The following is a 12,043-nucleotide window of genomic DNA, read 5'->3' as shown; positions in this document are numbered from 1 at the left end:
CCTCCAAGATGACCACTGCCTTGCTAAAGAAGCTGAGGGTGAAGGTGATGGACTGGCCAAGCATGTCTCCAGACCTAAACCCTATTGAGCATATGTGGGGCATCCTCAAACGGAAGGTGGAGGAGCACAAGGTCTCTAACATCCACCAGCTCCTTGATGTTGTCATGGAGGAGTGGAAGAGGACACCAGTGGCAACCTGTGAAGCTCTGGTGAACTCCATACCCAAGAGGGTTAAAGCAGTGCTGGAAAATAATGGTGGCCACACAAAATATTGACACTTTGGGCCCAATTTGGACATTTTCACTTAGGGGTGTACTCACTTTTGTTGCCAGCGGTTTAGACATTAATGGCTGTGTGTTGAGTTATTTTGAGGGGACAGCAAATTTACACTGTTATACAAGCTGTACACTCACTAATTTACATTGTAGCAAAGTGTCATTTCTTCAGTGTTGTCACATGAAAAGATATAATCAAATATTTACAAAAATGTGAGGGGTGTACTCACTTTTGTGAGATACTGTATATATATATATATATATATATATATATATATATATATATATATATATATATATATATACTTAGAGATGTCAGTACAGTGTTTAAACATTGAGCATTTTTCACCACAAAAAAAAAAAAAAAAAAAACACTACGCAGACATTATGTTGAATTCAACCTGTCTATTATATCAAAATAGTATGCTTGCACTTTTCAAAAATTTGATTGTTAGCATGTTACAACCAGCAACCTCTAGAAGTAACATTAAGTGGACCTTATCACATATATAGGCACAAAAAAGGATTTTAAATCAGTATAACTGGAGTTAGAGACACATTCTCCATAGACACAAACAAGCCAGAAGCCACACAGCAGGAGGAACCCTTAAGGAGGGGGAACCCAAACTCAAATTGAGGAAACTGCCAATAAGTGGAACAGAGAGACATAACACTATAACCCCAAAAAGATGACTCTAGTCTCCAAGAAAAGTAAAAAAAAAAATTTAAAAAAAATAAATAAATAAAACAATGAAAAAAGAAATGATAGCATGTTCACCTCTTTGCTTCTGTCTCACTGAAGAGGTAAGCATAGGCTATAAAACTGTCAATGAATATATAGCAGTTCTCCAGTTACAATATCACTTCAACAATTTATATCAAAGACTATACTTACAAATACTGATGAGTTTTACAGAGAGACTGGTATGTTTCATTTTTCACTCTAGAAAGCACAAAAAATATTATGTTGTCCTTCCCTTTAATATGTTTCATCTCTAATCATATGCTTAGTAATGCCAGTGCTTCTTTTCAATAGTAGAATATCTCCATTGCTGATGTTAAAACCTCTAAAAGAAATAGGATACTGGATGTTCTACATTTTCAGCACCACACTGACATTATCAAAGGCCTGCTGACAAGACTCAGACCACTGAAATTTCACATTTGGGCTCATAAGCTCAGTTACAAATAAAACAGAAGAGAAGCTCCTACAAAAATATAGATGGAAACCTACCATGCCCAAATAGCGAGGCAACTGTGGACGGTCACTCAGAACAGGAAAGTTACAGGAAAGTTAGAGTGCTCCAACATATTTACATGGGATACTCACATCTGTCGTTGCTGGTCTGGAGTTGCAAGAACATAATCACGATCAGAGAATTTTTTTTGATTACATGGGGGCCACTGTAATCAAGCATGTAATGCAGAACCAGATTCAGGCAACAGGACTAATGCTTTTTCACCTGGTGTCAAACCTCTGTTTCATTTTTCTGCACAAACTCCAAGTTTTCTTCTGGCCAATAAACAAGCTCTGTACAAAAGAGAATGGAAATCATTAACAAAACTTAAATGCTTAAAGGAGTGTTCACTCAGCCACTGGTCTTACCAAATTCCAGAGAGTAGGGGCGCAACATTAATTTAAAAGACTAGTGAAATCAATCTAGTGCCCCTGACTCTCAGGATGATGAGCACAGGAGAGATTGTGCGTAATGTGGAGAATTTTAACACCTTGAGCAACTTTCTCTTACTAAAACAACACTGACACTACAGGTTTTTGTAACTCTTTTAAGATTTGGTTATATTCAGTTCTCATTGAAGAAACAGACATGAGGGATAAACCCTAAACTTTAATGTTAACCATATTTTTAAGCTGTTAAGATAGCCTTGGGATTTCTCAGACCCAAACAGAGCATGAGGTTTAGAGTTTAAGCATTCCGAATGGATCTCACGAGAAGTCATTGATCTCGGTGCAGCCTCTCATCTCTTGATAAATGCTTTTAATGAATTCACAACCTCACAAATGACTTAAAGCTTGAAAGACCGATTTCTCATTTTGTCACACCAAATGGGATATAGCTCAATGAAGAGCAAAATGTGTGAATCCCATTCTGTCTTTCATTTATCCTTTCTTAATCTGTCTCTGGCTTTTCCTTTCTCTCTCTCTCTCTCTCTCACTCTCGTTGCTTTAAGAAACAGATGTGGTGAAGTACGGCTGCAGAAGATTTTTAGTCTTAATATATGTAAGCTGTAGTGTATAATTTCTGTACCACTTAAGACTGATCTCTGTAAATTCAGTGAAAGTATGTCGAAAGTTCTGCTGTTTAAATCGGTCTGTGCTTAGCGAAATTCAAACCACTGCCCTCAGTGGCCAAATCTGGAAGTGTTGTTGACCAGTTTTCAGGAGAAATTTCCACAGTTTGGCACCAAAAGCAAGTTTTTGTAGTTGTAAATTATGTAATAAAGTAAACAGGAGTACATATTTTATTAACCCACACCCAGGGCTGGACTGGTAATCTTTCATACGGGGCATTTTCCCGGTTGGCCGATGCACTTTGGGGCCGATCAGGGGCGGACTGGCCATCGGGAGAACAGAGCGGGCCGGTGGGTCGGCCGCGAAACCGGCCGAATGGGCCACGATAAGCTAAAATGAGCCGCCGCGTCATGCAGAACGGACCACAATACGCATTATGCAGAAAAGGCAGATTTCTCTTTCCAGTATAGCCCTGATCACACCCTTACCCTAACCCTGATGTGAGCGTAAATACTTCCTGGTTTCTTTGGGACCAGAAGTTGTGTCTCAGAGATTGCTTGTGCAACATGCCATCAGTAGCACCACAAAGAAATGTGATCATGGTTGAAATCATGCACAAATGTCTTATGGTGGATGGAATTTCTCTGTTTGGGAGATGGCATCCATGTCAGGTTACATGAATATTCAGGCATGTCAACTCATAAGCAGTAGGTTGACCACTAGTGGCACTAACAGGAATGGCAAAAAACGGACTTTTAAACTGGTTTCTCAAACATTCCCCATGTCTTCCATTGGTTGTACCGACAGATAGTTCAGCCCCAAACTCATGTCATTGGTTGATTAAATGTTGCTCAAACAAACAGAGCAGTATATTTGATTGTGAACATTAATCTGAGGTAGGAGAAAGTATTTTAACATCCAAAAAATTACACACTACACCTTTAAATGAATGTGACAATCTTTAACATTTATTATATCTTTCTCTCCCTCTCTTTCCTTTTTGTTTTTCCTTTTTCTTATAATTTCTTTATATCTATTCATCCTCTATGTTACTCTATACCTCTTCTCCCTCTTTCTTACATACCTTTTCTATCTGCAGTAGGTTCAGTGTGTGTGGATGAGGCTGTGAGAGTGTGAGTGGATCAGGATGACGATGAAAGGCTTGTCCTCCAGTCGCAGTCACCACCACACACTTACACACTGCGACCCCTCCTATGACTCTTTGACACTCCGTCACGACCGACGCCCTTATGTCCTCAACCCCGCCCACTCAAATGACCATGACTACTATGGATGCCAGTCGGACCTGTCCAGCAGCACATTTCCGCGACGACATCACAACTCACATCCAGAGATGAAGGACGAATGTGCAGTAGTGCCATATGTCGGACTAGGGGTAATGGCCGGGGGAAGTGGGTGTGGCCCATGTGGCATCCCCCCATCCCTACTGGAGCAGTTCGACCACCAGCAACCAGTGCGAAAGGACGGCTATCACACGTTGCAATACAAACGCACAGCGGCCCTGGAGCACCAGCGCAGTGACAGTCCTGGGCGAATACGGCATCTCGTACACTCTGTTCAAAAACTGTTCACCAAGTCCCACTCCCTGGAAGGTCCTAGCCAACGTAGCCTCAATGGCAATGATCCCACCATCCCAGACGATGCTATGGCTACTGCTGCCTCCCACCCTAATGTCTCCACAATGACCGTAGGCACCTTGCACAAGACATCAAGCAACAAACGAGGAAAAAGCAAGGAAAGGAGTCGCTCTGAGCCCAAACCCCATGCTCGCTCGCCCGGCTCAGGTTACTGGAGCTCTGATGACACTCTAGACAGGGAGATCTGCCTGTACCACCAGCACCAAACCTCTGGAGTAATGACCATGGGGCGTCATCCAGACAAATCTCAGTCCCACTACATCCTGGGTCAGAACTACAACACACTAGGTGGTGGACGTTCCTCTCTGAAGACATCACGCAGCAACAACGATGTTGTAAGCTGTACCACATGCTCTAATGTCACAGGAGGCACGTTGGCTATCAGATGTCCAACACCGATGGACCAGGTTGGGCCTCTAGTGAAGAAGAGCTCCTGGTCTAGCACGCTGACGGTGAGCAGGGCCCGAGAAGTTTACCAAAAGGCCACGGTCAATATTGATAAAGCCATAGTCAAAGCACAGACCTGCCAGCAGGGACGAACCTGCCAGTTTTTACAGGTAGGAAAGAGATTTAATGTTGAACGCCACCTTCCTAATTGTGTTCTTCATTACCACCATCGTCATTATCATCAGATCATCATCCACATCTGATGCATATTTGCTGAGGAGTTTTCATTTTCAATTGTTGTATTTTTTTAAAGGTGTGATCTTTTGTCATCTGCTTGCCGCCCTTCACCGCATGATCTTCCTGCTGTGTTTACATGTTTGTTAAGAGTGTGTGAATTGCATATGGACATAATGCATGCATGTAATTATGCGTTACAATGCAAATGTGTTTGAATGCAATAACGTATGCTCAGAATTTACCTGCTGTGTGATAGCTGATTATGAATGTGACATGAATGCATAGATGGCTTTCTTTGGTGTGGACTGAGGCTGTGTGATGGAGAGATCATAGAAGTATAAAAGAAAGAGAAGAAAAAAATCAAGCCTGCAGTCCTGGGGATCAGAGACTGTTTGTGTGAAGATTCAGAGAAAAATGGATTTGCGTTTTTCTTTTACTTTCTCTCTTTCTCAATCTCTCTTTTGTTCCCTGTGCGACAGTTGTTTAGTCTCAGGAAAAGAAAGTGAAGGAAAAAGCTGAGAGTCTTAAGGAGAATGGGGGTTGGAGAGTGAAGAAAGAGAAATGTTGATGTAAAATAAGCTTAGAATTGTATATACAAAAGAATTGTGATTGAATGGAAGAAGGGATGAAAGAGAAATCAAGAATGTACAATTAAAAGAGAAATAAATAGAGGATACAGGTTAAAGGTGAAAATGTTTATTATTTGAACTCTGGAAATATAGACAAAGATACAATGCACAGTTTATTACTATATGGGACAAAAAAAGGCAAAAGAAAAGGAAAGAATAAAGGAGGGAAAGAATGGAAATAAAGGAAGATAAAAACAAAGAGGAATGAAAGAATGAAGTAAGGAAGAGAAATACAGAAAGAGGAAGAAAAGAAAGAAAGAAAGAAAGAAAGAAAGAAAGAAAGAAAGAAAGAAAGAAAGAAAGAAAGAAAGTCATAGGGATATAGGAACAGGAAAGCACAGAAAGAGTAGGCTGTGAGTAAAGTAGTGTGTGTGTGTCTGGTGTGTGTGATAAAGATAGGAGATAAAAGAGAAAGGAAGGGTAAGAGGAGAAGAGGGAACAGATAATGGAGTTGTAAGGAGATAGAGGGACTAAATAAAAAGACAGAACTCCAAGACAAAATCGGCCAAAGTGCCCATATCTTAGCGACCATCTACAGTAATGAGAGTCTAACTGCTAATAGATTTAGTCTTACTGTAAGTGCACTCACTCTCAAATGGAGCATAGCTTTAGCTACTTTAACTCTAGGTCATTCTCATAGCAACCTGCAGTTGTCAAGCAATTCAGGTGCACCCCCACCCACCCCCCAATACACACACACACACACACACACACACACACTCTTTCCTCATTTCCATCTTCTTTTTAAAAAAACGTTCCACTCTGTAGAGAGCTGATACTTTCCCTGGTCTGAACAATATCACTCTTTGTGCGCCTCTCTCTTACACCCTCTTTTGCTTTTTTGGTTATGGTGGATAGGTTGTTGCCATCGCCCCTAGTAGAACATGTGAAAAGAGGGAAATGTGTGAAAGAATTGCACTCTTAAGCGTTAGCATGCAATGCACATCACTGAGAAAGCCGGACTGACTAGTTTGCCATCAGTGGCCCCTAACAATGGTGGAAGTAAACGAAAACAAGCTGTTCTGGATGATGTGAAATGATTGTTATTCATCTCAGAGAGGTGAGATGCATATAAGGTGAGGGTTTATGTATACATTGTGTGCATCATACTTGAATCGTGTAAGTGGGTGTGAAAGATAATTTTCTCATAATGTTTGAGCCAAATGTTATTGGTTGGTAGAAGTCAAGATAATTTTTTTGTAGTGGATGCAGCAGTTGTTAGTGTGAGTGATTATGGGTTATGCAAGGCATGTGTCTGGAGGTGTTTTTGGGAGTGTATTAGATTTAGATTAGATTTTGTGTTTGTTATAAAGTACAGATGGAAAAGAGCTGTGAAGTTATGTGCTTCATGTGTGGACTTGTCAGAAAGTTATAGCCGTGCCATATATAGTTATGCTGGGACAGGGACATTTTCTGGATAACACTAGAATTACCACACAGCAAGCATTTGTAATGTATTAGTTAATACACAGTTTATAAAGCTTTATTTCTAGTAATAAGCACATAATTTCGTTTTAAACTGATACAAATGCATTATTATAGATTCATACTATATAGAGATTACTTAATCCTAATCAAAAACCATAATCATTAATACATCATTTCTAACTGTGTCTAAATGAATGTGTTCATTTGTATTAATAATGTTGGAACAATTATATATAAAGTATGTGATGAAATATATAGGTAAATTTGTGTTTTGTTGTGTTGTCAAAGTTTTGTCTAGTTTGAACTAGTTTTAAAAGTTTGACTGTAAGGTTATTGCTAGGGTGGATGGATGGATGTATAGATGGATGGATGAATGATAGATGGATGGAAGGATTGATGGATGGATAAATTAATGATAGATGATGGAAGAATGGATGAACGGATGGACGGACAAATGGATGGCTAGATGGATGGATGGATGGAGGGACGAATGGATAGATTGATAGATGAATGAATGAATTAATTAATTAATGGACAGATGGATGGACAGATGGATAAATTGATGGATGGATGGATAAATGTGTGTGAGTTTGACTGTTGGAGTTCGAAATTGTAAGCATTCTGTGACAGAGTAACTCTTATTATGTCAAGCCATCATAAATAACTATTAACAAAGACATAATTAAAAAAGAAACTTACTCTCTCTCTCTCTCTCTCTCTCTCTCTCTCTGTGCAGGTTCCTCAGGATGATTGGGGTGGGTTCTCATCCATGGGTCAGGATGATGAGATCCCATGCAGACGGATGCGGAGTGGAAGCTACATAAAGGCCATGGCAGAGGATGACAGCGGAGACTCCGACTGCAGCCCTAAACCCTCGCCCAAAATCCAGGCACGGAGAGCCAGCTACCTTAAAGCAACCCAACCCTCCCTTACCGAGATGACCACGCTCAAGTGAGTCCATGTGTGTGCAGCTCTGCCACTGCTTGTAGACAGGGGCGGACTGGCCATAGGGACTTTTCCTGGTGGGCCGGCCGTAAAATTAGACTGAATGGGTGGCGATAAGCTGAAATGGGCTGGCGTGTTATGCCGAATGGGCCACGACTGGCTGAAGCGACAACGCCACTATATGCAGAAAAAGACAGCGACAACAACAGACCCCCCCCCAACTCTCAAAATATTTTCTATATAAAATCCAGAGCCAATTTCTCTTCCCAGTCTAATGCTGCTTGTAGATGCTGCTCCCTGTGAAATCACTGGGGACATTAAGCGCATGTATGTGTACGTCTTCAATGCAGGTGTGTGCACACAGATTCATCTGCAATTTCAATGAACACTGTCATCTTCTCTCAGGTCGTTTAAAAAAATATATTTTTCTGGTCGTTCCACCCATTCCCTTTCTGTCTAAGTGCTATTATGATGTGTCTCTGGAGACGGTATACTTCTGTCCCTAAACCCCCTCCCTTTTCACACTCAAACATACACAAACGCATACACTCATATTGTGCAATTTCTCATAAAATCCGTGGCCTGAGACTCTTACCGCTACAGTGAAATCCTTTCACTCTCCTCTGTATTAAAAATTCAACAGAACAAAATCATTTCAAAGGGATTTTTCCTGCGCCCATGAAGTTCTTACCAAATTCTTTTGTATTTTCAGTTGCACACTGTAATATCATATGAAAGTAGGCCACATTAATGCAAGAGCTGTAATTGTTACGTCCCTGTAAAAGGGGTAATAGATATTATAACACGGACACGATGTAGCTTCAGTCAAGTCCAATGTTGTTATGGACGAACGTAAGCCACGCGTTCCGTACACAGGTTGAACGAGGCATTAGCAATCGCACACAGATCCTCCAATCACAAACTGGTACTTAAACTTACGGCAAAAGAAAGTTAAACTTATGTAAACAAGCAAACACTGCATATTGTAATTTAAAGTGCATTTCACCAAAATGTTATAGAGGTTAAATAAGACAGCATTTTAAACACAGATCGTCTTTTTATCCTATTAATTGTATTTCAACTTTCTCCTGTTTTATAAAGAATTGAATGATCAGTTTCTTAACCAAACATAAAGCATTTTAACTTAACAGTTTTTACTTTACCCTTTTTATGGACAATTTTAAGTATCTTTTAACTTATATCAACCCATTCAATGTATCAGTATTACATCATTTTTATCATACTTACATACTCCCCTTCAACACAGATGTCGTCCCCGACATCCCAACCAACAGATGGGTAATGATGAATGCAGGTAAACAGTACATATGATGTCACCAGATCACCATTGCAACAGTTCGTATACAAGCACTCAGCTTATTCAAAAGTCCAGGAGTGTGTGTAGTGTATATGTTAGCACTCCACTTGTCCATCAGTCCATCACTGAGTGAAAAATGAATGTGTGTGAATGTGTATTGTTAACACTCAGTCCAACAGTCCATCCATGATTGTAAGATGTATGTGCAAATGGATAAGTGTTAACACTCAGTACATTCAACAGTCCATCAATGAGTGTATAATGTATGTGAAAATGGATAAGTGTTAACACTCAGTCCATTCAACAGTCCATCAATGAGTGTATAATGAGTGAGTGTGAGTGCGTTTTCAACATTCAGTACCCTGGTACAACAACAGGCTGGTAGTCAAAGTGCTGTACTGGAGTCATCCATGCACTTGCCGCTTGCATGGCTCTATAAGGGACTGGTGGGTACCACTGCATGGTGTTACTTGTAAGTCCAGTGCTGTAACAACCAGGATTGCCCAACTGGTCATATGTGAAGACTCTTGGAGGTCGTCTCTCTCTTACAGGTCGCTAGTATTGCTGTTCATGTCCACAATGGGTTCCACTCTGAACAGGTGACTGCACTGCGGACGTTCTCTCCTCCAGAGCAGTGTGCTCTTGAGCAATAATCTCTTGTTGTCCTGATGTGTCCCTCTCTGTCAGTGTATCTCCACTATTCTGCTCCAGCTGGCAAATGTCCTGTTGCTGAGGCTCAGCATCCTGTGAAAGGTGTTCAACTTGTGTGTGCATAGGTGTGTATACTTTGGGCTGTATCACAGGGAGAGGCTGTTCCCTGGGCGGATAGTATCCATAGTCATCTTCATCACTATCCTCAACGTCTGTCTCTTGGTGTTGTTGCTCCCTTCCTTTACGGGTCCATGCTGTGATTTGTTTTTTTCCTTTAGCTGGTTTCAATTGTATTTCCAGTGGCAAATGGTCACATGGCAACAGCAGGTTACGATGCAGTATCCTACGTCCTCTCGCTTTGCCTTGTTCTGGTATTACTTCATATATGGGCATGTCTTTTCCCACCTGACGCATAACTTTGTGAATGCACTCTTCCCAGTGGTTTCGGAGCTTCCCTGTTCCGCCCCTGGGTGTCAAATTCCTGATGAGAACCCTGTCACCCTCGTGCAATACAGAACTCCTCACTTTGCTGACATAATTTCTCTTACTCTTATCAGCACATTTTTTTGCGTTTGCCGTTGTGATCTCATATGCCTCTTGCATCTGTTCTTTCCACCTTCTCATATACTCCTGATGATCAGCAGTCCCAGTTTCTGGTGTCAAGCCAAATAATAAGTCCACAGGTAATCTCGGTGATCTTCCAAACAGGAGGTAGAAGGGGGAGAAACCGGTGACTTCACATCGAGTGCTGTTGTATGCGTAGATAAGCTTGGGCAACGACTCTCTCCAATCTGACTTCTGCTTCTCTGTGAGCGTTCTCAGCATTTGCAATAGTGTTCTGTTTAGGCGCTCCACCTGCCTGTTACCTTGTGGGTGGTACGGAGTGGTTCTTGAGCCCATCACTCCACAGTTCTTCTTCAGCTGTGCAAACAACTGGTTTTCGAATTCCCCTCCCTGATCATGATGAATCCTCAGGGGGAACCCAAACTTCAGCGCATAATCATTAAATATCTTATCAGCTACACTTTTGGCAGATTTCGAGGTGGTGGGGTAGGCTTGTGCAAAGCGTGTGTAATGATCTACGATTACCAATATCTATTCATATCCACCTTTACACTTGTCCAGATGCAGAAAGTCAATGGATACAAGCTCGAATGGCTGAGAGGTGACAATCGGTGTGAGTGGAGCTTTTGTTTCTCGACAGGGTTTTTTTCTGTTTAAGGCAGGTACAGGTTTGAGTGACATAGTGTTCAATCTCTCTCTGCATGTGTGGCCAGAAGAAGCGATCCCGAACAAGTGATGTTGTGCGTTCAACACCTTGATGTCCCATGTCATTGTGGAGCTGTCTCATAACTGTTGGCTTGTATATTTCAGGGAGAACAAGTTGTGTCCTGGTTGCAGTCTTTCTGTGAAGTATCCCATCTCCATCAAAGCTGAGTTTCTCCCAGTCACGGAGGAGACACCTGCTCTGTGCACCGAATGATTTTAACTGCTGTCCTACAGGTCTCTCATTTGACTGTTTACAGGCGATGATGGGGCCAATATCTTGATCATCTTTTTGAGCTTGACAGAGAGCTGCTCTTGAAAGGGGCATAGGCATGTCCTCATCCGTTTCCGCACACCCAGTAGCCATAATGGACCACACAGTATGTGAAACATTAATTTCCACAGCTTATACAGTAGTTTGCACAGAAGGGGAGGACATTTCCTCTGAACATTCTTCAATCATCGTCTCTATGTCACAGGGCATTCTTGAAAGACCATCGGCATCACAGTTCTCTCTGCCCGGGCGATATTTTATTGTCAGGTCGAAGTCTGCTAATTCGGCAACCCACCTATGTCCTGTTGCGTTCAGTTTGGCCATCGGTAGCACGTAGGTTAGTGGATTGTTGTCCGTATACACAATGCAAGATGAGCTGATTAGGTGGTCTCGAAAGCGCACTGTAACGGCCCACTTCAAAGCCAGAAATTCAAGTTTCCCTGAATGCAGATGGTAATTTTTTTCTGCTTTGGTCAGTGTGCGAGATGCATAGGCTATTACACGAAGCTTCCCCTCCTGCTCTTGATATAGCACTGCACCCAGGCCTTGCTGTGAAGCGTCTGTGTGTAGGATGAACGATTTGTTGAAATCTGGGAATCCAAGTATCGGCGGCTCAACCAGACAATCAATCAATCTCTCCAATATGTGTTGATGTTTTTCAGTCCATGTAATTGGCTTGTGTGACGGTGTCCCTTTATGCTTTCCTTTCACTCTTTTTGTCCTT

General features: G+C 41.6%; 1 protein-coding gene across 3 annotated transcripts in view; it reads left to right on the top strand.

Annotated features, from left to right (window-relative positions):
* Nucleotides 1–12,043, top strand: part of dlgap1b (discs, large (Drosophila) homolog-associated protein 1b) — a 174,981-nt gene that overhangs the window by 80,002 nt on the left and 82,936 nt on the right. For all 3 annotated transcript variants that reach the window (XM_052114909.1, XM_052114908.1, XM_052114910.1), the window contains exons 3-4: nt 3,626–4,741; nt 7,602–7,816. In XM_052114909.1, coding sequence (XP_051970869.1) covers nt 3,674–4,741; nt 7,602–7,816 — 1,283 coding nt within the window. In that variant the 5' untranslated portion in view covers nt 3,626–3,673. The remainder of the gene's footprint in view (nt 1–3,625; nt 4,742–7,601; nt 7,817–12,043) is intronic.

Source organism: Xyrauchen texanus, chromosome 42 (genome assembly GCF_025860055.1).
Source record: "Xyrauchen texanus isolate HMW12.3.18 chromosome 42, RBS_HiC_50CHRs, whole genome shotgun sequence".
Classification (NCBI taxonomy): domain Eukaryota; kingdom Metazoa; phylum Chordata; class Actinopteri; order Cypriniformes; family Catostomidae; genus Xyrauchen; species Xyrauchen texanus.
The sequence above is the reverse complement of the archived record's forward strand: the minus strand, read 5'-3'. Positions and strand labels throughout refer to the sequence as shown.